Raw genomic sequence first — 26,018 nt, 5'->3', positions numbered from 1 at the left:
CACATCCACCATTTTGTTCCTCAATTCTCCTGTTTGTGAACTAACTATGCAGAGACTGTTCAATCACTCTCTTCCCTCCAGGGCTTCAAGCAAGTGCTGCACCAATATCTCATGTCATCCCCCATCACTACCTATAATCTTTTCTACCCACATTGACCCTAACCTCATACCCAACTGGCAGATTACTGTGTTTCTTCACATTCTGTCTGTCTGTCTCTCTCTCTCTCTCTCTCTCTCTCTCTCTCTCTCTCTCTCTCTCTCTCTCTCTCTCTCTCTCTCTCTCTCTCTCTCTCTCTCTCTCTCTCTCTCTCTCTCTCTCTCTCTCCTTTCCTGTTCAATGAGCACCTTGCTTGTTGTGTACACCTGTTGGCCCAATATCAGTGCGTTGCCCTTTTACCCTCCACCACTTCATCTTCCTCGATACAAACAAGCAAAAGACATTCTAACCTGATACCTTTAACAGCTATTGAGATAAACTGTCCCAATATACATGTGACTCTTTCCATTTCTTCGGACAGCCTTTTGGTCAAGCTTTTAGTTTGACCATTTAAATAAATTACCCTCCAATTGTACACTAATATATATACATATACATATATATATATATATATATATATATATATATATATATATATATATATATATATATATATATATATATATATATATATATATATATATATATATATATATATATATATATATCTGCCATCGAAGGTCGACGAAGGGTATGTTTTCATCCCTGTCTGTTTGTTTGAATGTCTGTGAACAGGATATCTCAAAAAGCTGTGGACGGATTCGGACAAAACTTGGTGGAGAGGTTGGATGTGTGGCAAGAACGAATCGATTCGATTTTGGTTTAGGTGAGCAAATCCGACCTATGAAGGGGTATACAAAATGTAAACTGTTCAGCTTCAGCCTGGTGGAGGTATGCGCTCTACCGAGTACCACTGGAGTTTTTACTTTGTTTAACTCCATGAAATTTAATGATGGAAGATATTTATGAAATACATGTTACTTTTCCATGAGACCATGACTGAAAGTTTTAGGGCCGTTTGAGTGTGATATTTTCATGTGAGGAATAAAAAACACAAACTCGGGTGGAGTTTGTGAACAATGAACTTTCTGTGACATTCAGCACTTTGTTCAACATGTTCAAGATAAGCGTCGATTTGATCATGTCCGAAGCCGCTGTAGTTGGACAGAGAGGCGAAAGCAGCGGTACAGGTCAAGGTGGGTATTATAATTAAATGGCAGACTATAAGTTTCCAAACCCTATAAGGATATGATTGCCCGATGGGGTTGCTGTTGTATTAGATTCAGGCTTTGCCTTCATGGGCATGTCGAACTGATATGTCCCTGGTGGGAGGTCATGGGCGTTCATTGAACCTTGCGTGCCGTGTCTAGGTGGGATCAGCCCAGTTTGTATATGGCATACTTTGCACATGGAAACGTGGCATTCCATGGACAAAGGTCGGCCGGAAGTTACAAAACCCACTTATCAAAGGGAACGTGCAGTTTTATTATGTTGGGAAAGTCCTTGAAGTTGAAACTTTACTCGGTGGTGGAGTGGGGTCAAGCCTCGTTGTATTGCCCTCACTGGTGTTCGATACCCACGGCCACTCGGTGGACATTTCTGCGCCATGTGGTGGAGTGGTGACCCGTCGCAGGATTGGCTTTGTGACCGAATTGTTATCATGACCTTTTATGAGTGTCATGATGCTATGTTAAGGGTGTGACCCTCCGACCACCACCACCATCACCAACTTAAAAACCGTCTTTATGATTGCTTTACACTAAAAAAAAATAGGACCGCGAGTCCTAAAACTCATCTGGATCAGGAGCAACAATCACTCAAACCCCACTGCAGACCCCTTTCGACCCTTATTTATAGCTCGCCTGCTCGAGGAACAGAGAGCTATAGAGCGATACCCCCGGCGTGAGCGTGAAAATGTTAAAGTTTTTGGTGCAAGTTTTTTTCCTTTCTAATGTTTTTATCTACCACACTATTTTTTACTGATTACAATATACAAATACATATATTGCTTTAAAATTATTTGGATCAGACTTCACTGCAATGCTTTATAAAAAATATTATTAGACTAGTCTTTTAAACTGACAAATGTATAAACAGGCGAGCATTGGGTGGCTTTGACACCAACTCTGGTTTTTAATGCCATGAACAAAATTTGGTACATCAGGGGTGATGATGCTTGTGGTCAAGTATCAACGAAATTGTGTGTGTAGTTTCGGATAAGAGATTAAATACCTATTTGGGGGGGGGGGGTCAAACCCCCTACCCTCTCCTCCCATAGACCTCCTTAATGAGTGCAGATTTTGTTGTGGTTAATACACCTTTGTTTGGCATCAGGTATGAAGCGTGTGGCCAAGTTTCATCAAAATCATGTTTTTCGTTCAAGCGGTAATGACTGAAGTGTTTCCAGAGTGACTGACTGACTGACTGACTGACTGACTGACTCACCTATGGACACTGGTCATCGCATCGGCTCGTTAACAATTATTAAACCAGACAGATGCTCATGACAACACAAACCACCACCATGCAATTCCGGATACTATTCTTTTGCTAAAACACAGATAAATAGAGACGGTTATGACTGGTTATGAGAGGTGATCGGCAGTTGGTTATGATTGGTTATGACTGATTATGAGTTACTAGAAGCAATCAGTGAATAGGCAACAGGCCGTTGCTGCCTTGATCTCTCTCAAAAATCAAATTAACCCGGGTTACGTATATGAAGCGATGACATGCTTAACTACTTTTGTGCATATATAATACATTGTGGTTACATAGCTCAGATATTCAAATTGTACCCACTCACCCAAAGGAAGAAAATGGCAAGATGGGTGAAAAAAAAAGAAGTTTTTTTTTTGTCAAAACTTGATGAAATCAAAACGAAACTTGCACAGGCACCACTTCAGGTTGTCCTCATAGATCCCTGAAAGTTTCAGCTTCCTCGGTCAAATCCTTCCGCAGGAATCAATGCTACATACGTACGCAGATGATAGTTTTGGAATCACCAAAAACCTGAAACTCCACATTGCCCTTACCGGTGGTTCGAATCAGGGACCGTCCACGAACTGCCACCATTTCTGATGGGTGAAAATGATAACACGTGAACGTGCAACATTGCAATTCCATAATCAGCAGCGCGGGACATTATCATGTATGCAATTGAGATGTATCATTATCATGTATGCAAGGACGCCGTGGGATCTTTAACGTCTACCAACTAATTCCGACAGCTGGGTCGGCCGAGTTTAACTTTTATCCAAGGGACGAAACACACATTGATGAATCACCCTGCCTGTGACAGTTTATAGCTGGGTCGGGATTCGAACCCAGGATAGCTAGACAGCTTGGAGGTGAGTGTGCGTACCTCTTGGCCATACAGCCAGCCTTGGACATTATGACGATGATGCATTGTCACAGAGCACGATCAATTGTTATGCTATTGTCACACAGACTCGGTGCACAATTGTCATGATATTGAAAACGTCCTTGTTTTTCAGATTACATTCATGAGCAACATTACGGTGATGGGACCTCTTTTTCTGAGCATAGTGGTCATTTGCTTGGCAACAAGTGTACATACAGAACTGGTAAACAATACTAATACAAATGAAATAAATAATAAAAACCAAGTTTGTTACGATTCGTTTGCACAGAAACAAATCAGGTAAATTCACCTGACCGTAGTCAAAAAAACAAACAAAATAAATAGTGGAACGTGCGACTCACAAAATGTGTTGTTTGCAGCAAGCCATTTTAACGATGGAAAAGCAAAACATGACAGAGTATTATCTTTGGGCCATCTACTTATTACATATGCAAAAATGAGTGATTATTGTTTTCCCACCAACCCCCCCCCCCCTCACCAACCTACCCCACTCCATCACCCTTTTACTTTCATCACCTCCCAAACTTCTTTCCCTTCTCATCTTCACACTCCTTTTCTCTGTTATTGTTTCCCATTCTCAATTATAATTTCATCAATGGGGGCAGACAGCGAACACAGCTTGTTCTGATTCTGATCTCCACCGAACTCTGTTATATCCGATCGGTGTTGCCGAAGCAGATTCTTGACTCGGGTTAGACTAAGTGGTTTGCCACTGCCTTCCCAGTAGTAGGTTTCGGCAGGAATTTGCAGTTTGTTCAGGGTGCCGGCGATAGCTTGCCTACTCTTCGGCATAGACATTGAAACACCAGGACGACAATTTTTACCTGGGTTGGGATTCAAACCCATGCAAGAAAGCTTTGAGGTGAGCGTACGTACTCACCTTTGAGCTGTTTGGTGTGGATTCGATTCCTGACCCGCCAATAAACTCCGACCCTATAGTGTTCCATGGACATCGGCGATATATCAATGAATACGCCGTCCATCACATGGGACATCAAGCCAAGGACTTTCTTGCCAGCAATGTTTATAGGTTGTTAGAAAAAACAAGCTCAAATGAGCTAAGATCCTCGTCCTCTTAATGATGACGTCATAAAAACGAATATGACGTCATTGTGATGTATCAGGTTTGCGATAGATTATCTGTGCTAATACCCGGCTTGATTCCCGCAAACAAAATTCAAACAGCTTGACTAGTTTCGTAGATAATGGTATAGGCGATTTCCATTAGCGGCGATATTATGACGTCAACTTTTTTCTAGGAAGAATTTCCAAAATCGGAGATGGTTACTGCCTGCGCGTGGGCTTTCTGCATATACATGGCAAGTTTCACGAAGATCCGATGAAAACTCTGAGTTGTGAAACAAAAAAATCTCAAAAAATAGGAATGACGTCATAAAAATTGATATGACGTCATAGTGGTGTATCATGTGCGGTAATTCATCTCTGCTAATGCCCTGTTCGATTCCCGCAAACAGAATTCAAAAAGCTTGCCTAGTTTCGGAGATAATTTTTTAGGCGATTTCCATTAGCGGAGATATTTTGACGTCATAACTTTTTTTTCTCGGAAGAATTTTCAAAATCGGAGATGGTTACTGTCTGCGCAGGGAATTTTTTACATATATACGCCAAGTTTCAGGAAGTTTCGATGAAAACTGTAGGCTGTGAAACAAAAAAGTCCACAAGAACAACAACGTGAGTAAGACTTGGAGATCCTCCAGGAGGATCTAAAAAATCTTGTAGTAAGAAAAAAAAGAGAAAAAAAAAGTGACTCTTCACCATTATTATCTTGCTTGTGGAAGCTGTCACTTCTTTCCCTGTGGCTGCAGTAGCTGATTAATAATAATAATGATGATGATGGCGATGATGATGATGATGATGATGATGATGCAACACCCACCCCAAAGTGATTCCTTTTCTGTGCCGACAGTTGATAAGAGATGGGATGGTCCGTTTGCGGGATGGATGGTCCAGTGTGGAGGGAAGAGTTGAAGTGTACCTGGACGGTCGATGGGGCACTGTTTGCAGTGATGGATGGGATATGGCGGACGCCAATGTTGTCTGTCACTCCCTTGGCTTTCACAATGCCACAGCGGCGCTCTTGGGGGCTACATTTGGGGAAGGTGTTGTCAGTTGTGTCCATCTTTGTTTATATGTCGTTTGAATTTTTCATTCGTTATCATTTTCATTTCTCTTAATAAGTGAAGCACAAGTCATTGATGTCTTCAGTAATGTAGACTTGTCATGTTTACCCACGTTAAAGAGTGCACATTAAATACCTTCTGTGTGGGCCATTGAGTGTGCAGTGGCCAAATTAAATAAATTCCTGTTCCGGTTGAAGACTCATTCAGAAGCATCCTGCCATGAAGTACCAATTGCTATACAGGGGTCCACTCGCACACATGGAAGCGATCATGACCAGTCATGGGCACCCGATGTCCACCAAGGGGTATGGGAATAACAACAATACGAGAAGACAGTACAGTGTACTATATCATTCTTTGGTTGGTGCACCAAGTCACAAAATCCTTTGGGGTGGTGGCGGTTGGGGGAATTTGACCTTCTCTCCATTCCTCCATTCCCTCCAAACCTCCTTTCCCTCTTGTACCCATTTTCCCATCTTCTCAATCCCCATTCTTTCCCCTATTATCTTCTTCACCTCAAATAACTCCCAAAATCCAGGCTCACTACTTACCCCACTCATTCGTTCCTCTTTTCTCTCCCCTGTGGAACCAACTTTCTTTGACTGTTCAATCGTATTCTTTCTCTCTCGGCCTCTCGGGTTTTAAGATGGCTGTTCACCACCCAAGTGGTTCATCACCCCCCCCCCACACCCCCAGCCATACTGATGATTTATTTTGCCTTCATTAACCCTCCTCAAGCCCACCCCTTCCTTTCCAGGAATCTTTATTGTGTTTTCTCCCATCTCCCTCCATCCTCCTTTTGTTCCATTGGTGTTTTTGAATCCTGGTTTTCACTTCCTCATCTTTCATCCCCCTCCTCGCTGTTTCAGCTTGTTCATCTCTCTCTCCCCCTCTCTCGCTATCCATGTGCCATGGATGTAATTGGATGTAATGATGTAATTGGATTGGATGTAATGGACAAGTAACGGCAAGGAGGACAGAGCATGGTTTTAGCGGTCTTGAACGCTCTTGTTTGGGCAGCTTCCCATTTCCAGACAACACCTTTCTTGAGGAGAAGATGCAGAGGCTCGACGGTTGTGCTTAGTTGAGGCAGGAAATTTCCAAAGTAGGTCAACATACCCAGGAATGGTCGAAGTTCTGAAATGTTTTGTGGCATTGATGGATTCGTAATTGCTTCAACTTTGCTCGGAGAGGGCAAAATGCCTTGCAGGAGATTTGATGACCCAGGTATTCAACGTCACGTGCCGTAAAGGTATACTTCTCACGCCTTAGGTGTAACCCAGCTTGTGACAGCCAATTGAGGACTTTGTTTAGGTTCTCGAGGTGTTCATGTTGTGACTTACCAGTTACTAGTATGTTGACCTGAAATACGATTCTTTTTTGGTTCAGTTTTCAATAATATCTCCATCTTGCATTGGAAGATTGGTGCAGCAGAGCATATGCCAAATTGGCATCTGTTGTACACCTGGAGTCTTCAATGAGTGTTGCTGCATGTATAGGGCTTGGAATCATCATCCAGTTCCATTTGAGCATAAGTATTGGTAAAGTCAAGCTTATTGAATGTCTGGCCACCCATGAAAGTGGTGAACAGATCCTCTGCTTTGGGTAAAGGGGAGCCATCCAGCATTGAATACCGGTTGATCGTCGTTTGGGAGTCCCCACAAATGCGCACTGTTCCATCTGCATTGAGTGTTGGGACGATAGGTGCTGCCCAGTCGGAGTACTCAATTGGTGAGATGATGCCCTCACTCTGCAGGCGGTCAAGCTCACATTCGATCATTGATTGAATCATGTTGGGCACAGGTCTAGCTTTATGGAACAATGCTGAGCATCTACAGAAACATGAATCCTCACTTTGGGCCCTGCAAAGGTGCCAACACCATCCCTGAACAGGCCAGGGTACTTGTTGAGCATGGTATCATATCCAGCATCAGAATTGGAGACTCTGTTTATGTCACTCCAATTAAGTCTGATTATTCGGAACCAATCTTAGCCTAAGAGGGTCGGTCCTTCTCCACGCACTATCAGTCATGGTAGGATGTGAGTACTGTTTCCATATCCTCCAGTCACGTTAGCTGAGCCAACCACAGGAACCACCTCCTTGGTGTATGTTCTCAAGTCAGTAGATACAGGCTGGAGTGCAGGAGCCTTTCTCAAAGGGTAGATGGAGGTGAACTTGCTCTCGCTCATAATTGATCTGGAAGCGCCGATATCAACTTCCATCCTCACCGGGATCTTATCGATTGTTACATCAATTGTAATTGGAGCATCGTAGCTCTTTGTTCCAACAGAGAAAACCTCATAAAGTTCCTCACTTGACTCTCGGCTGCAGGTTGTGCTCTGTGACCTGTCGTCCGCTGCGTCAGGGTTCACCCCAATGTGATAAACAGGAGACAAGTTCTTCGACTTGGATCGAGAACAAGGACACTTCAAATGTCCCTGCTCACCACAGTTGTCACAGGTATAATTCCTGTACTGACATTGAAAAGCTTGATGATTACCACCACAACGCCTACAAGTTACCCCAACCTTCCGGGTCGATTCAGAAATGTCAGGAGGTGGAGGTGAATTTGGTGGCTTGCTAAAAAAAACTTTTGCTTGTAGCCAAAGGTTACCTTGTTAACCGATGGGTCCTGCTGGATAACTTTTGACTTGTTAGAGATCTCACGCAGGCTCTCGGCAGTTTGCATACACGCAGTGGCTATTTCTATGACTTTAGCCAAATTGGGGTCGGATTCAGTAAGAAGTTTCCACAGAATTGAGTCGTCATTGATGCCTATTATAAAGAAATCACGTGACATCTCTGCGAGTTTATCTGTAAACTCACAATGTTCGGTGAGTCGGCGTAAATCAGCCACAAACTCGGGTGCTGATTGACCATCTTGACGATGGTGGGGATAAAATTTATATCTCAAGACGATCTTACCCGGTTTAGGGTGATACTGTCTTTTCATGAGGTTGACAAACTCTTCATAAGACTCTCCAGACTATGGACAAATCAACACCAAGATGGAATTCAAGGAGAGAATCCAAGCATTGCAAGCTGTATGCTCAGATAAAAATGACAAACAGGCCAGCCAGCAAATTTTACTGTTTGCAAGTCGAAGAAACATATTAACGGTCATACTAAACACCACCCGGCGACGCTCGGAGACGTTTTCAGCAGTTGGAACTGCTGCTAGGCTCAATTCTGCTGTTTAAATTTTGCGGTTAAGAGTTTGGAGAGCGTATTGGATTTTAGTTTTAAAATGTGAGCGGAAATTAAAGAAATCAAATAAAGTTCCGAACACCGCCACGAGAAGCCCGGAGACGCCCGGAAATTAAATAATTAAAATACATTAAATGAAGTTACGAACTCCGCTGGGAGAAGTCCGAGGAAGTTCAGCAGTTCCGATTTTAATAAAATTTAATAAAGTTACGAACACTGCCCAGAGAAGTACGGAGACGCCCAGAAATCTAATTAAATAAAGTTACGAACACTTCCTGGAGAAGTCTAGAAATTAAATTAAATTACGAACACCACCTGGAAAAGTCCGGAAATTAAATAAAATAAAGTTACGATCACTGCCCCGGAGAAGTCCAGCAGTTCAGACTTTAATTCAATTGAATAAAGTTAAGAACACCGCCCTGAGAAGTCCTGAGACGCCTGGAGAAGTCTGGAAATTACATTAAATATAGTTACGAACACCGCCAGGAGAAGTCAGAAGACACTACGAACATTGCCAGGCATTTCCGGACTTTTCTTGGTGGTGTTCTTAACTTCATTTCATTCATTTAACTAACATCAAAATTTAAACAGCAGAATTGAGCTGAACAGCTGTTCCGACTGCTCAAAAAAAAAGTCTCCGGGCATCTCCAGATGTCTCCGGGCGGTGTTTAGTACGACTCCATGTAAGTCTCGTTTCTTTAGAGGAATTGTATTACTGTATTAATTTGTCATGGACATAACAATGTAGGTATAAATAATTTGGCAATGATTCTAAATGCTCTCTTATCTTCTAACCTGTTTTGCTGTTCTTCAAAGTGATCGATGATGAAACAAAAGGCTCTTGATTTCAAGCCAATTCATTTCCTTAACCCCCATCATTTTGTCCCCCTCCCTCCATTTATTATTATTATTATTATTATTATTATTTTTTTTTTAACAAAGGTCAAGACTCATGTAAGAGTAAACAGCTCTTTATCTTCACATAAACTTGTGAGTTGACCAAACTCAATCTCCCATCTTTACTTCTCAAACCCTTCACCTGTGTTTGCACCAGGTTCTGGACCGATAAACTTGGCCAATGTGAACTGTAAAGGAAACGAAGTGTCCATTCTGGACTGCCAAGCAAACCCAATCAGAAAAACTGACTGCAAGCATTGGCAAGATGCTGGCGTCCGATGCCAAGGTATGTCTGACTTCATCAGGACCTTTTGGGTAGTAAAGGGTTTGTCTTTATGCACAGGTGGAAAAACTTTTTCTGTTTTTTCCCTTTTCTAACGATTAGTTTGAGTGCAAAAGTCAGCAAACACACACACACACACACACACACACACACACACACACACACACACACACACACACACACACACACACACACTCACACACACACACACACACACACACACACACACACACACACACACACACACACACACACACACACACACACACACACACACTATATTTGGTTCTGCAAAGCCAGCACTCCCCCAAAGCAATGGTTCCAAACATATAACGGTCCCGAGACAGTTATTGCATTAGTATTCATTTAGTTTGCCCTTCCATTAGGTCTAGTGGGTATATGGGACAAGATGCATTGCAAAGGGCTTTTAGTTAGGTCTTTAATTCCATTTGCTATTCATTCATCCATTAAACTTCACTTTATTTCACACACAACCTCACATGAACATACGCGCACCATTTCCCCGTTCAAACTGAGTGCCATTCACCAACGGACGTTTCACCTCAGACCCTCACCATACTAACCACAATGCTACAACCTTCGTACGAATCACCACAACACCTCCTAACAAGCTCAATTGAGCTAAGATCCTCGTCCTCTTAATGATGACGTCATAAAAACGAATATAACGTCATTGTGATGTATCAAGTTTGCGATAAATTATCTGTGCTAATGCCCGGCTTGATTCCCGCAAACAAAATTCAAACAGCTTGCCTAGTTTCGGAGATAATGGTATGGGCGATTTCCATCAGAGGCGATATCATGACGTCATATCTTTTTTTCTAGGAGGAATTGTCAAAATCGGAGATCGTTACTGTCTGCACATGGTATTTTTATAGACTAAGACTAAGAGATCCTCCACGAGGATCTAAAAATCCCCACAAAAACCTACGCTTGACCTCTTTGCCCAAAATGCCTCCTCACTACAAATGCTTCAACCTTCTCAGCACAACCGCTTCAACTGCTCCCAATGCTTCAGCGTTTTTACCACAAACACCATAGCGCTCCCCCCACTCACTACAACTGCTACGAAGCACCGCAACCACAGTTAGTTCCCCAGACGCTCACCACAGTCCTTTGGAATGCCGGGGAATGGAGGACATTGCGGCTGCTTACGAGTCGGAACACATTGGCGTGCAGCTTGAAGCGCAAATATGCGCTTGGGCTCATTCAATGACGTCTGGGTAGCCCACCCTGACATTTTGTTAAATAACGACACTCGATTGGAGCCCAGCACGCGTTCATGGCCGGAGAGAGCTCCCAAAAACTCACGCCCATGTAAATCCCAGAACACTGTTGTGTGGCCAAGCTTGGGAGCAAATGGGGTAATTTTCAGCTCTGGAGTCTGGTGGGGTGGGTCTACCTCTCAGAGCGGTGTCTGCACGCCAATAAGATTGCTCAGATACACCTACAGCGCATTTTGATTCGCTTTTTGGCTCCTCCTTCGCTCAGGCTCTATAAAATAGCTGCAGAGAGACACAGAGTAAGTCACCGAGCCAGAGAAGGACAGCGTCAGTCACCAAGCCCAAGCTGAGCGAGGAGACACCGAGACCGAGCAGAGCAAGCAGTCACTGAATCATTGCCGGGTCATAGCCGGGTCATCACCTGGTCATTGGCGCTCGGCTTCCGCTGTGTTCCACAGCCAATCCTCAGTACCATTAACATTTACATATTCTCTCACACCCACGTTAAGCTATCCACTCACACTTCTGTATCTCCCATCTCCTGTCTCGTCTGCTGTAGATGCAAGTTACGAAAAGAGCAATTACAGAACGCACTCCTTCACTTATCCTCTTCTGCACCTCAGCTGCATCACACTTGCACCTCATTTGCACCTCACACTTTCGCACCATAGATACCCCCATTGTCTTCCCTCCTCCCCTCTCCTAAGCAATTACGAAGTGCATGTCTGTTGGCCGCACCAATTATTGGAAGAGGTCAAAAACACCTCAGCTGCCTCTCATCTTTCCTGCTCTCTAATTTTCTCGGGTGTGTGTCTGATGGCTCTTGTATTGTTAGCATAAGTAAAGAATGTGTAAGTTCTTTGTATCGGTTTCGCTCTGCTCTGTGACTTCTCTTTGTAATTAATTCCATTTCTTTTGCCGCACCTCATCAGTCCATGCTTTCCCCTGCTGGACATATTGCTTGAGTAAAACCTTGCATAATTGTGTCACGTAACCTTTCCACGCCCTTGCTTTATCAATAAATTGCCCTCATTATAAATGTACCCAGCTTGTTCTGTCTTTTCCTTCATTGGTCCAGCATAGTCTGCATGTTAGTTTATCTGGGAAGTTCTGTCCCACAAATTTGCTCTTGTTAGCCAGTGCATACTCACAAGGCAGTAGTCTGGGTGTGAGCTGAGGGAATGAGACCCGTCAATGGTTCGGCCGTCCACAAGTAAGGTACACCAAATGGCCAAAAGTATGCGGACACCCTTTCTAATTAGTGGATTCGTCTATTTCAGCCACATGCGTTGCTGTCAGGTGTATAAAATCAAGCACACAGTCATGCAATTGCAACATCCATAGACAAACATTGGCAGTAGAATGAGCAGCACTGAAAAGCTCAGTGACTTTCAACGTAGCACCGTCATCGGATGCCACCTTTCCAACAAGTCAGTTCATCAAATTTCTGCCCTGCTGGAGCTTCCCCGGTCAACTGTAAGTGCTGTTATTGTGAAGTGGAAATGTCTAGGAGCAACAACAGCTCAGTCGTGAAGTGGTATGCCATACAAGCTCACAGAACGGGAATACCAAGTGCCGAAGCGCGTAGCATGGAAAAAAGTATCTGTCGTCGGTTGCAGCACTCACTACCGAGTTCCAAACTGACTCTGGAAGCAACGTCAGCACAAGCACTGTTTGTCGAGAGCTTCATGAAATGGGTTTCCATGGCCAAGCAGCCACACACAAGCCTCAGATCACCATGTGTAATGCCAAGCATCGGCTGGAGTGATGTAAAGCTCACCCCCATTGGACTCTGGAGCAGTGGAAACACGTTCTCTGGAGTGATGAATCACGCTTCACCATCAGGCAATCCAACGGCCGAATCTGTGTTTGGCGGATGCCAGAAGAACGCTTCCTGTACAAATGCATAATTTCAACTGTAAAGTTTGGTGGAGGAGTAATAATGGTCTGGGGCTGTTTTTCATGTTTCGGGATCAGCCCCTTAGTTCCAGTAAAGGGAAATCTTAATGCTTCAGCATACAATGACATTCCAGACGATTCTGTGCTTCCAACTTTATGGAGACAGTTTGGGGGAAGGCCCTTTCCTGTTTTAGCATGACAATGCCCCCGTGCACAAAGTGAGGTCCATACAGAAATGGTTTGTGGAGATTGGTGTGGAAGAACTTGACTGGCCTGCACATAGCCGTGATCTCAACCCCATCGAACACCTTTGCGTTGAATTGGAACGCCGACTGTGAGCCAGACCTAATCACCCAACATTGGTGCTCAATCTCACGAATGCTCTCATAGCTGAATGGAAGCAAATCCCAACAGCAATGCTCCAACATCTCATGGAAAGCCTTCCCAGAAGAGTAGAGGCTGTTTTTACAACAAAAGAGGGACCAACTCCATAATAATGCCCATGATTTTGGAATGAGATGTTGGACGAGCAGGTGTCCGCATACGTTTGGCCATGTAGTGTATCACGCAAGGGATTGCAACCTAGCCAGGATTGGCAGTGCCAATCAGTGTTAAACCCACTGGTGTGCAGACTTATCTGTGCTGGCGGCCTCACTCAGGACTAGGCTTTTAGGAGGGACCTGAGTGCTTCCTCTTGTGGCGAGCCTCGAACCCCGAGTCCGTTACTATATATATATATATATATATATATATATATATATATATATATATATATATATATATATATATATATATATATATATATATATATATATATATATATATATATGTCTAGCAGGGTATGCTTACACATAGTAAGCAATAACGAATCATGCTTCCCCATTGTCTCGGGTCGCTCACCTGCATTAATTTTTTTTCATTTAGGGACACTTTCCAAGGGTTCTGCGATTTTTCCCAGTGTATCAGCTTCGATGTCTGTCGGCACGCACATTTTCAGCTTTCTACATCACCCTAAAGGGCACCGAATTTTAATATCAGTGAATCAGTGAGTCAGTGAGTACAGCGAGTCAGTCAGTGAGTGATTAGAATGCATATGTATATGTGTGTGTACATATATATATATATATATATATATATATATATATATATATATATATATATATATATATATATATATATATATATATATACATACACATATATGTATATCCTGTCAGATGGTCTGCTAACGCAGACTATCTGAACTGTCGGTCAAGTACCTCCGCAAGTGGCCAATTGATCTTTCCAAGACACTGTGAGTGGACATTGCTTGCTTTTCCTCTCCAGGTTGTAATAGCGGTAGTCTCCGTTACAATTTAATATTTCCCCAAGACCGTTTAATATGGCCAAACCAGGTTGTCTTTCCCATGTGTAGGAATGAAAGGTGGGAGCACACTTCTTGTAAATAATGCTTTATTAAAAAGGAATAAAATACAGGAAGTTGTCACAGCAAAACTTGGAATAGATCCGGGGGACAAAGACAATGAGTAAGAGGGGATGACATGAAGTTAATGTACAAGTAAAACGAAAATCCCTGACAACAAAACTCGAAATAGATCCGGGGGACAAAGACAATAAATAAGAGGGGATGACATGAACTTAATGTACAAGTAAAACAAAAACAACTGACTGACACCAATTTACTGACTCACATGAACAATGGGGACAGGCAAAGACTTGAGCGAGAACCATGGCAAATGAACAGGCATTGAGCATCTCCGCACCGCTCCGTGACAGGCAGAGAGTCCAGCTCCAGGAGCATTTGAGGCCAAGAGAAGCGAGAAGGGCAAGGTTCACAGTCAAGAGAGCAAAAAGAAAGAGGTCCACAGGCAAGAGAGTTCATGCATGTGTGCAGATGGCTTTTATGCTCTTGGGAACCACCTTCCAGTACATTGCTGGTTCTGTAATTGGCTGTCTCACCCCACCGGGGCAGTGCTTCCACAAAAGCATCACATTTCTGTCCAGGGCCCTCTGCAGCTCATTACGACTGCTGACACATGGTCCTCCATGAAGCAGCCAGCAGGGTGGGAGGAAGATTCCCAAAGCCGTGTGCGTCATGCTTTTATGTGCCCGTTTCCACTGTTGTGGAAGTTTTGAATACCTACAAATCAAAACAGACTTTTGTAGTCCAATCATATGATTGTTAATTATTACACACTGCGAAATAAACACCTGTTGCAAAATCATCCAGGTGATCTCTAACTATATGTGAAGTTACATTGAGTATATACGTATATATATATATATATATATATATATATATATATATATATATATATATATATATATATATATATATATATATATATTTTAACGAGGCGTGGTATATGCCATAAGCATCATTTCCAGGAAAACGAACTAATCAATGTCAAACTACAAAAGGCTTTTCAAAGCAGAAATAATTAAAACATAGAGAACTAGAGTAATTCGACTGAGCGCAGTCGACGGGTATGCCTCTGGTCTCCCGCACACAGTGCCGGATTAAGCCACGGCTGGCCCTAAGGCACATTTTGAAATTTTAGAGAATGGCCTGAAAATTTTTAATTAGATCTCGGGCTCATGAAAATGGACCCCAGACAAAAGATGAACTGATTCAAGAACAAAATATTTAATACAAAAAAAGACAAATATTTAATGTTAAAAGAAAAGTTTATTTAATCCCTCTATACAATTTGCAGTGTATGAATATATGCATGACAAAACGTACAGATTTGGCACTTTGCTTTACAGTTTACTAGACCTTAGATTGCAACCTTGCGCACTTTTACAACTGCAAACTCTTCAATTACGGAACTGAAGTCCAGTTCTCGGGGCAAATCACTTTCAATGCACAAAAGGGCCAACACACCAAGACGCTGTTGATGCATGGTAGAACGCTTCACATTTTGATTCTCTTTAGCTGCGAAAATGAGCGTTCTCCTGAACAATTGAGATACATATATTACCCTGGCAGGGACAGAAATTAGAAATAATTTGTTCAAAATAAAAAAAATTGACGAAAACTGCTTGGCCATATTAAAAAATAACGCAATCTATATGAATATTATGATTATATCAGACGATGGACAATCCCGAATTCCCAATGACCTAATTTTCTAAAGCCGTAATGTAACCGCTCTTCTTATTTGCTGAGACAGACTGTCGCCCAATGTAGGGATAAACACAGTCATAATTATAAGTGATAGATCTATAGAAAGATCCATCGCACTAGACTAGTAGTACTAGTACGAATGCCATTCGCACAGTTAATAACGAAATTTTATGAGTTTATCATAGCCGATAATGCGATATATTACTAGACCAATGAGAATTTCATGTAAAAAAAAAATAAAAAAAAGTTGCCTACATTTTTGTGGCCCGAATTTTTGGCTGGCCCTAAGGCACATGCCTTGTCTGCCTAATGGTTAATCCAGCACTGCCCCCACAAACACTTGAGTATTGACATATTTGACCCTTGACCTTCATCATATCTGGCCCAAAATCTAATCAGTTAATTGCCCTGTCTAACTTTACCTTTGTACCAAGTTTGATGAAATTCTGTCCAATATTTCTTGAGTTAGGGCGTAATAATAAAATTTCAGAGTTTGACCTTGACCTTTGACCCTTGACCTTTATCACATCTGGCCCAATATCTAATCACTTAATTGCCCTGTCTTACTTTGCCTTTTTACCAAGTTTGATGAAATTCTACAACTTGCTTCTTGAGTTATCGCGTAAACGAAAATCCGGACGGACGAACGGACAGACGGATGGACAACCCGGAAACATAATGCCTCCGGCACCCTTGGTGTGGAGGCATAAAAACATTTCCATATTTGGTCAAGTGTGCACCTGACAGAATGAGGGAATGTGGGATAGAGACTCTCAATTCAGTATGTGTGTGTGTGTGAGGGCCAGGGCAACTCTCTCATACAGATAAGAAGAACAAGGCATGCAGTGTTTACCATAGTCCTTGGCCACTGCAGACAAATCTCCCTGCACAAGTATCTCTCACATTTATTTCTCAAATTCCCTCTGGCACACAAGCCTTGTCAAGTATAGTTAGCAGTTTAATACAGTACACAAGTTTAATTTAAATTCATTTACCACACCACTCACCTCCACCTGGTCTCACCTGTAGATAGGAGGATTTATATGACAACCTCCTTACCCTATGCTCCTTTGGAATGAATGCTCACTGCGTCTGTCGTGCACATATTACATATGACGTATCCCTGACATGTCCCGAGTATAAGTGCAAATCTAACCTGCTCGAGCATATGGACCATGATATCTTAACACATTCAAGCTATCGTCCACCTCCCTTCCACGGAACAATATTTCCAGTATTAGCCTCCAAAAGTTGAGATATTATTGAGATTTTTTTTGTTTATAAGTTGTCCTTAGGGAAAGGGGCTTTCAATAAAATGCTCTTTATCAATTTTTTTTCTCAAAGTAATTTGTGTGAAAGGTTGCTGCTTATGTGGTGCACTTACTTTTGAGCCGCGTGGACTATGTTTGATTGCTGACCCTACTCTAAGACCCTAAACCTCTGGACTGGTGACCTGCCTGCTGGCATTAGCTGGTGAACGTTAAAGACCCCATAGTATATTTCATTGAAGAATCGGTGGGATATCGCCAGCAACCTGAACGGATTACATATTTTTGTGTCCCGACTAATATTTTTGGGAAATCAATGACAAATGTCCTTTGCTCTCGAAATATTTTGACAAATGTCAAAATATTTTGTTCGCTGAATTTTTTGGGGGGTTTCGAAAAATCATTTCCTCATTTGACATAATTTCCCCCTATTCTTTTGTTTTGCAGACATTTTATCAAGCCAACTCCACGTGGATAACACTCTATATTTGTATCACGGCCTTGCAAAGTTGTATTCCTCAGGCGTTGGCTGTGATCGTGACATAACCATACTCAAGTCTCCTCACAAGAACTTCGGAAGCTACACAGCATCAAACCCTTTAAGCAGTTTGTCCGATGACAGCGAGAGTAGCGGGCGAGGCCCGACCTTCTGCGTGCACAACCTTGTGTTATCACTAGGCCTGAGTCGAAAACTCAAGCAGATGGCGGAAGAAAATTCTGAGAAAGAATTCTTCATTCATGCTCATTATGATTGCATGGACAACGTTGATACTTTTTTACGGTACGCTTGTGATATCGTGGTATTTTGTTTGGTGTTTAACCCATTTTGTTTTTGGACCAGCCGCAAACATCATTCTCTGCAGTGGTACTTTATTGCTGAGCTGAGAAAGATGTTGACGATGATGATGATGACGACGATGTTTGTGCCCTGCAATTGAAGGATATGCTTTAGGAAAAGTGATAATGTACTCTTGTTGAGCTTAGCTGTTGGCATTTTCAATCAATCATAATCATGTGCCATGCCCAATGTAGAGCGTTGGTGCTGCTGAAGCAGTTATGAGGCTCCATTCCGAGTCGGGTTGCCACTCTGACTCAGTAAGTCAGGGCAAGAATTTGGAATTTGTCCATGGTGCCGGCGGATAGCTCACCTACTCTTTGTGAAGGACACTGAAAGGATCTTTAACATCCACCAACTAATGCCAGCAGATGGGACACCCAGTATGACGTCCATCCAAGGGACGGCACATTCGATTTAAAAAAGATACTCTCAAGTGTTGCTTGTATAGTATCAGGAAGCATGTCCTTTGTAAGGAGACGTCAGACCTGCTGTCGCATCTGCAATGTGGACATTAATTATCTCATTTTTTTGCAAGAATTTGCCTTTGGGTGGACATCATGGCCTTATTCAAGATTTCCTATGAATGATGTGTATGTACCATTGACCACCTTGACTCTTCTCTGGTCCATGACTACTATGGGGACTCCATTACGGCTTGCCTCCATTGATATCAGGGAATGACAATTGGATGTTCAAAAAGTGATAATAATTATAATAATAATACGACTACTAATAATAATTGTGAGCAGTGATGCTGGGGCCCAGTCATCCTGTTCCTGTGATGATGCCATCACTTCCAGCTGGCCCAAAAGACGTGGCCGATGTCGTCATTTTTATCAAACTATATTTGCCAGGAGTACTGGGCGTAGTGGCGTGCGCCTGTGATCCGGCTACTCGGAGGCTTGGGTTGGAGGATCGCTTGAGGACGGGAGCTCTGCGCTGGGCCACGCTATGAGAGGGTGTAGGGCAGCCCGGAATCATGGTGAAACCCAATCCTTATCCTTGTGTCGTCAGAGGCGACCAGAGTTGCGTCAGGAAGGGCATCCGGCGTAAAACCTATGCCAAATCAGTATGCGGATCATAACAGATGATCCGCTGTGGCGACCCCTAACGGGAGCAGCCAAAAGACGAACAACAACAACATTTGCCAGGAGTAGTCAATCACATATTTCAAGTTTTGTATTGATCGGTTAAATTTATTTTTGCTCCAATATGGCTGCCAGACCATGCGATTGATGATGTCATTGTCACCCAACTTTTTTTCCCCAAGGTGGATTCAATCAAATATTTAAAGTTTCACATTGATTGGTTAGGTGGTGGAAGTATAATAATAATATTAATCCTTCCGAAAAAATCATGGACCGGTGTTTGTTTGTGTGTGTTTGTTTGTTTGTCGCACCAACCCTCCTACAGTTCTGGGCCGATTACATCCAGACTTGCTACATAGGATCAGCATGACCCCAATTAATGTATGGGGTTGTTTTTATCTTTACTGGTGGTCTTGGGTGGTGCGGGGAAAGGGGGGTGGGTGTGCAAATTCTCCATGTAAATGAGTATCGTGTAGTGGAATCTCCAGGTGGGAGAGGGTATTACAGGTCCCCACCGTTTACAGTACAATATTCCTGTCTCCGTGTTTTCCAGTGCTGTTTGGTGTTTTGAATTATAGGCAGTAGGCATGTTTTTGCTTTTGTAACTCGAGTTATTTTTTTTTTCAGGAGTGATTGAGGCAGCTGTAAATTGCCTATGCACCGCCATAATATAGGTATGAGTCAGTAGAACATGTTGCATGCTTGGAACAAGATCACCCGTAGTCTGGGTACTCTGCTCGGAATAATAATAACTAGAATGGCACTGGGTAGAGCACATACCTCAGCCAGGCAGAACAGTTTTACGTTTTATATCCCAATGATAGGCCGGATCTGGATCCGGACCTGAAGCAGAATCGAATCGGCTTGTTCTTGTCACCGAACCAACTCAACCACGTAGTTTATCACAACCCGTCCACAACTTCTTGAAATATCGTGCTCTACATCGTTTTGGCCCCATCACTCAATAGGGAAGAATCACTTCAAACATTCTTGTATTCGGATCCGGAATCAGATCTTCAGCAAACTCGAATCACTTAATCCGTGTCACACACCCAACCTGTCCACCAAGTTTCATCCAAATCAGCCCATACCTTTTTGAAATATCCTGCTCACAGACAGAAGGACAACCAGATAAATAGCCAGGGGTGAAAACATAACCTCTATCCACTTTCAGTGGCGGAAGTAATAATCTGAACGGTTTTAATAGGGCGTCATGCGAGGTCAGCTATTTTTTTTATATACCTTGTCAAGGCTCATATGGGAGCGAACACACAACACACATCAAGGGGGGCATGAGACAAGAGGGGCGGGAGTGGGAAGGACAAAACAGTGGGGAACAGAGACATAGGAGATCTGTGGAAGGGACAGGGATGGGGCGGGCGACATGGAGTATACAAGATGGACATTACGGGGACTTTCAGGAAGGAAAGCAAGGAATTTGAAGGAGGTGGATTTGTGGTGGATTAACGGGGGTATAAAAGATCGAGGATTTGGATGGGGAAAGATAAGAGGTGGTGGTGAATAGCTGTTTTGAAGGCCTGAAGGGAAGAATGGGATTGAACAGAGTGAGGGAGTTTATTCCAAAGGTGGGGGAAAAGAGGAATGAAAGACTGAAGGTGAGCAGTGATTCGTGATTTTGGTAGTTTTACCGGAAGAGGGTTGCTGATGGACCTTCTGCGCCCTGCAGAAATGTGATGGGGATAAATCGCAGAGAGAGAGAGAGAGAGAGAGAGAGAGAGAGAGAGAGAGAGAGAGAGAGAGAGAGAGAGAGAGAGAGAGAGAGAGAGAGAGAGAGAGAGAGAGAGAGAGAGAGAGAGAGAGAGAGAGAGAGAGAGAGAGAGAGAGAGAGAGAGAGAGAGAGAGAGAGAGAGAGAGAGAGAGAGAGAGAGAGAGAGAGAGAGAGAGAGAGAGAGAGAGAGAGAGAGAGAGAGAGAGAGAGAGAGAGAGAGAGAGAGAGAGAGAGAGAGAGAGAGAGAGAGAGAGAGAGAGAGAGAGAGAGAGAGAGAGAGAGAGAGAGAGAGAGAGAGAGAGAGAGAGAGAGACTGGAGAGGAGATGGTAGAAGACAGAAAGACCACTGACCTGCCTGCGGTGAGAAAGTGAGAGGCCCAAAGACTCAGCCTCATCGCGGGAGATGCCAATGATCCAAAATGTCTTGGTTTCCACAGCGTGAAGCCGAGAAAGGTGAGAGGCAGGAGCACCAGCCCAGAGGGAAGAGCAGTACTCCATCAGGCTGTGGACGAAAGCTTTGTATGTGGTCAGGAGCTCAGGAGGGCCGAGGAAGGACTTTGCATAATGGAGGATTCCCAGTTGACGACTCACTTTGGAGGCGAGGTTGGAAATGTGGCTTTCCCAGGAAAGATCATGGCAGATAGTGAGACCCATAAGCTTGAAAGAAAGGACTTCTTCCTGAGGATTGTTGAGAAAGTAGATGGGGGGGGGGGGGATTCCAAATGGTCCTTTTGGAGAGACATAGTGAGAGTGTGAGATTTGTCCGGATTGAAAGACATGTTCCACGTGTTGAACCAGTTTGTGATTTTACCTAGATCTGCAGTGAGCGAAGAAGCTGCTGCTTGCTGGTCTGTGGGATGACAGATGTTACGGCAGAGGGTGGAGTCATCAGCAAAGTCGGATTTTCAACTCGAATAAAGAGGATTTTCCAGAGAGTGACAGAGATCATTGATGAAAACCAGAAAAAGAACAGGGCCCAGAACGCTGCCTTGAGGAACTCCAGCCTGGACAGGAAGAGGGGATGAAAGAACTCCATTTAGGGCCACACGTTGACTGCAACAGGAGAGGAAGTCTGCGAGCCATGAGTGGAGATGGCCTTGGATATCATAAGAAGAGAGTTTGGTGAGCAGACCGTCTCAAAAGCACGTGATATGTCCAGGGTGCCACCTCCACGTGATATGTCCAGGGTGCCACCTCCACGTGATATGTCCAGGGTGCCACCTCCACGCGATATGTCCAGGGTGCCACCTCCACGCAATATGTCCAGGGTGCCACCTCCACGTGATATGTCCAGGGTGCCACCTCCACGCGATATGTCCAGGGTGCCACCTCCACGCGATATGTCCAGGGTGCCACCTCCACGTGATATGTCCAGGGTGCCACCTCCACGCGATATGTCCAGGGTGCCACCTCCACGCGATATGTCCAGGGTGCCACCTCCACGTGATATGTCCAGGGTGCCACCTCCACGTGATATGTCCAGGGTGCCACCTCCACGTGATATGTCCAGGGTGCCACCTCCACGCGATATGTCCAGGGTGCCACCTCCACGTGATATGTCCAGGGTGCCACCTTCACATGATATGTCCAAGGTGCCACCTCCACGCGATATGTCCAGGGTGCCACCTCCACGTGATATGTCCAGGGTGCCACCTCCCCGCGATATGTCTAGCTTGATCCCATAATACATAATTATCACAGCTTTTTGTTGTTTTGTCTTTCACATGTAGATTTGCAGCACTTCAGTGTAAATTAAATACCGTATTGGGCAACTTCAGACATTTTTGATAATCTCAGGCACATGATCCAGGAAATTAAAAATATGGATACTTTAACACTAAATTTCCAGAAAATTGCATGGCTCAGAAATAAACCATAAAATATATTTCACAATCCTTTTTGGTTCATATATTGAGGAAGCCAACAAAGTCATGAAGTGCACAATTTCTACTCTGTTCGCAGTATATCTTCCAGCTACCTTTCCATGAGCCTGGGAGTGACGGGTGGTACTTGCTAGTTAAAAACAAACAAACAGGAAAGTAAGGAAAATGCAATGTTTTTGAAAATTATGCGATCTATATTTATGTTTTTCTTCTTCCACAGGTACTTATATACCGGCAGAGTAGAACTCTCACGCACGTCTGCCATTTGCCTACACCGTCTGGCTTCCTGGTATGAAGCGGAACACCTGCAAAAGGCCACATTCGGCCAGCTGGCTGTATTCCTGGCGACCGACCCCAGTTTCACGTACGCTGTCCAGCTGTACAATTATTCGGTGGCCATGCAAGACGCACCCTTGCAAGATATCTGCCAGCAATTCCTCGCCTGGCACTGTGAGAATTTCATGAACTCCAGCAGCTGGAACCTGCAGAGCTATAAACAGCTCGACAACTTGCTATCTCGTTCGGATCTAATTATCAGGTCGGAATTGGACCTGTTCTTCGCTGTGGAAAAATGGTTAAAAGCACAGAATTTCACAAACGACAGAATCGTGGTGGAACAACTTCTGTCTCGGCTGCGGCTAACTTTTACAACACCGGTAGATCTTCTTGATATCCAAAAGGACTCGGTGATGTTCAGCCTTTATCCCCAACTTCTACTTCCAAGGCTGTTGCAGGCCTCCCAGTTTCAGGTTATGAGTAAACAAGCCTTAGGAGCTTGGGTTAACACAGATAAGATGGAATTCGTACCGAGAATTTATGCAAATATACCTTGGGTCCACACATTCCAAATTTATAAGCAATCATCCTTGGTGAAGTTTTCATTTAAAACACCCAAAGCAATGGAAATTACACAGCAACAAACTTCCGTTACCTGGAATGGGCTTTTCGCAAACCAGAAAGAACCCTGTTTGCAGAGATATCAAGGCTATATTCATTACAATACGCGTTATCATCATTATCATAATCCCTATTATGTCAAGGCTTCCAGAAGCAGAAATAGAAACATATCACCTTACTGTCCTGATGTCGAATATCCGATGATTTCCTTGTTCCCAAATAGTCCTCGTAATTATAGCTTTGACAATATTGCACTAATAACTTGCCTTGAAGGTGGCCAACGCTGGGTCAAAAAGGTCGTGCAGTTTAAGGGGAACGCCGCTCCATTGCCTAACGAGTCTGAATATTTTCTGGGCACAAAGATTGTGTGCACTTCAAACATCACTACGGTCATCCTGGTAATCAGGCCAAACGGTGAATCTTCAGTTGATGAGACAGTAGACGCAACAGAGTCTCCGTTCCCGACACGTAATCCATGGCGCTATGGAGATTACTAAAAATGAGAAACGTCCACGTCCGCACGTATCTGTGTTTTATTCTAAAAGGTTCCTGCTGTCGTAGAGTAATAAAAATGGTTCTGTTGGAAAGCTCATGGTCGATTTACTTGGAACAAAAATCCCTGTCCATTTAGTTATAAAATGCCTGTTTTACAAGCTTGTCTATCCGGGAGGGTAGAGGAAGAATCAGAACTGGAGCTTTTATGGAGCACTTCCAATGGTAGGACAGCAGGAATTCTTTAGAATAAAGCATGATGGAAGGAGCACACAAAATTATACATAGTAATACTTCTTGAAGCAACAGAAAATATCTAATAGTACACAACAGACAACAACAACCACAGCCATGATGATGACTATGGCGCCAATATGGTGCTATAAAAGATTTTTTTGGGGGGGGGGGCGGTGTTTCACCTCGTTTTACATGCTCATGGAGACTCACAGAATGACATGCAATATATTTGTGTGCAGCATGCTGTCCTTTGATTAAACCCATCAGCGAATTGATGGGTAGGCACGGCTAGTGTTTTCTTATTTATCGGAAGTGCTAATTTCACAACAAAATAATGCTTTCGAAACAATCACAGGGTGGACAAGTAAGCTTATATTCTTCGGCTTAGCTTTTATGATCTACAAAGGCACGTGATAACAAACTATTTTTTTTTCTACAAATTATAAAAGGTTATTTTTCACAGGCATTCTGAAAACTCCAAGCTACTTACTGGAACTTTATAGTGCTTGATTGTTTTTTGTACATGCAGTGGGGATGACATTTTATGTGGGAACCAACTTATAACTTCGTTGTCATTTTTATTCTAATCAGTATTAAAATACATGATTATCAATATTTGTTTAGCTTTTTGTTTTTCTCTTTTCTTCTGCAAAAGATGGGCTCAAGAAAGAGCTAAGTGACAATAGGTGGCCGGGAAGAAGCTGACAGATAAGCGGGGTGAGGAGCGGGCAGAAATATCTCGGTATGTAAACAGGAGTGGCAGGGAGGAGAAAGGGGTAGAGGGTCAGCTACTGTATAAGGGTTCAGGAGTAGAGGGAGAGTAGCAGGAGAGACCATGAGGTTGTGACAGGCAGCAGCCTCAAAGGACTCCAGGACACGGCCATAAGGAATCAGTTCCACAGACAAGAACAAAGTGTCACCATAGTCGTGAACTTTGAGAAAATTTGGATAAGAATGAAACATTAAACAACCCTGCCCCCCTTCCTCTCCCCCACTACACCCAGCCAGACCTATTGAAGCAGAGTGATGCAAGACTGCAATAGATAATATAATTGATTAAGAAAACAATACACACTACTTTCATCATTACCCTGTGCACATTAAGTGAAAGGCAGGGTTAAACAATTGGTTCACCTTGTCTGTCTGTCTGTCTGTCTGCAAACGTTACTGTATGATCGAGGAAGAGGAACAACTCACTTTCCGGTAAGTACCAAGTCTAGAATGTTACATTTTGAACATGAATCTGACTACTAACCTGTACTGCCTGTCTGGCAATCAAACAAAATTGAAAGTCATTCTAAACAGGAAACTTACTGTTTTTAAGGAAGTCATAAAGGACACAAACAACAGACACGAAGAACT

General features: G+C 43.3%; 1 protein-coding gene across 2 annotated transcripts; it reads left to right on the top strand.

Moving 5' to 3' along the window:
* Positions 1-731: 731 nt before the first annotated feature.
* Positions 732-25,269, top strand: LGALS3BP (galectin 3 binding protein). Of its 2 annotated transcripts, XM_085863379.1 has the most exons (6): positions 732-863; positions 3,535-3,624; positions 5,350-5,542; positions 9,826-9,954; positions 17,940-18,273; positions 23,251-25,269. In XM_085863379.1, exons 2-6 carry the CDS (start codon positions 3,544-3,546, stop codon positions 24,422-24,424), a joined length of 1,911 nt encoding a protein of 636 aa, XP_085719505.1. In that variant the 5' UTR covers positions 732-863; positions 3,535-3,543; the 3' UTR covers positions 24,425-25,269. The 2 variants fall into 2 exon arrangements, with proteins under 2 accessions (XP_085719505.1, XP_085719506.1); XM_085863380.1 differs by lacking the exon at positions 3,535-3,624 and having other exon boundaries at positions 778-863.
* Positions 25,270-26,018: the final 749 nt, after the last annotated feature.

The sequence above is a fragment of the Eptatretus burgeri genome, chromosome 17, assembly GCF_056783735.1.
Source record: "Eptatretus burgeri isolate ZD-2024b chromosome 17, Ebu_testis_v1, whole genome shotgun sequence".
NCBI classification, from domain to species: domain Eukaryota; kingdom Metazoa; phylum Chordata; class Myxini; order Myxiniformes; family Myxinidae; genus Eptatretus; species Eptatretus burgeri.
The sequence above is the reverse complement of the archived record's forward strand: the minus strand, read 5'-3'. Positions and strand labels throughout refer to the sequence as shown.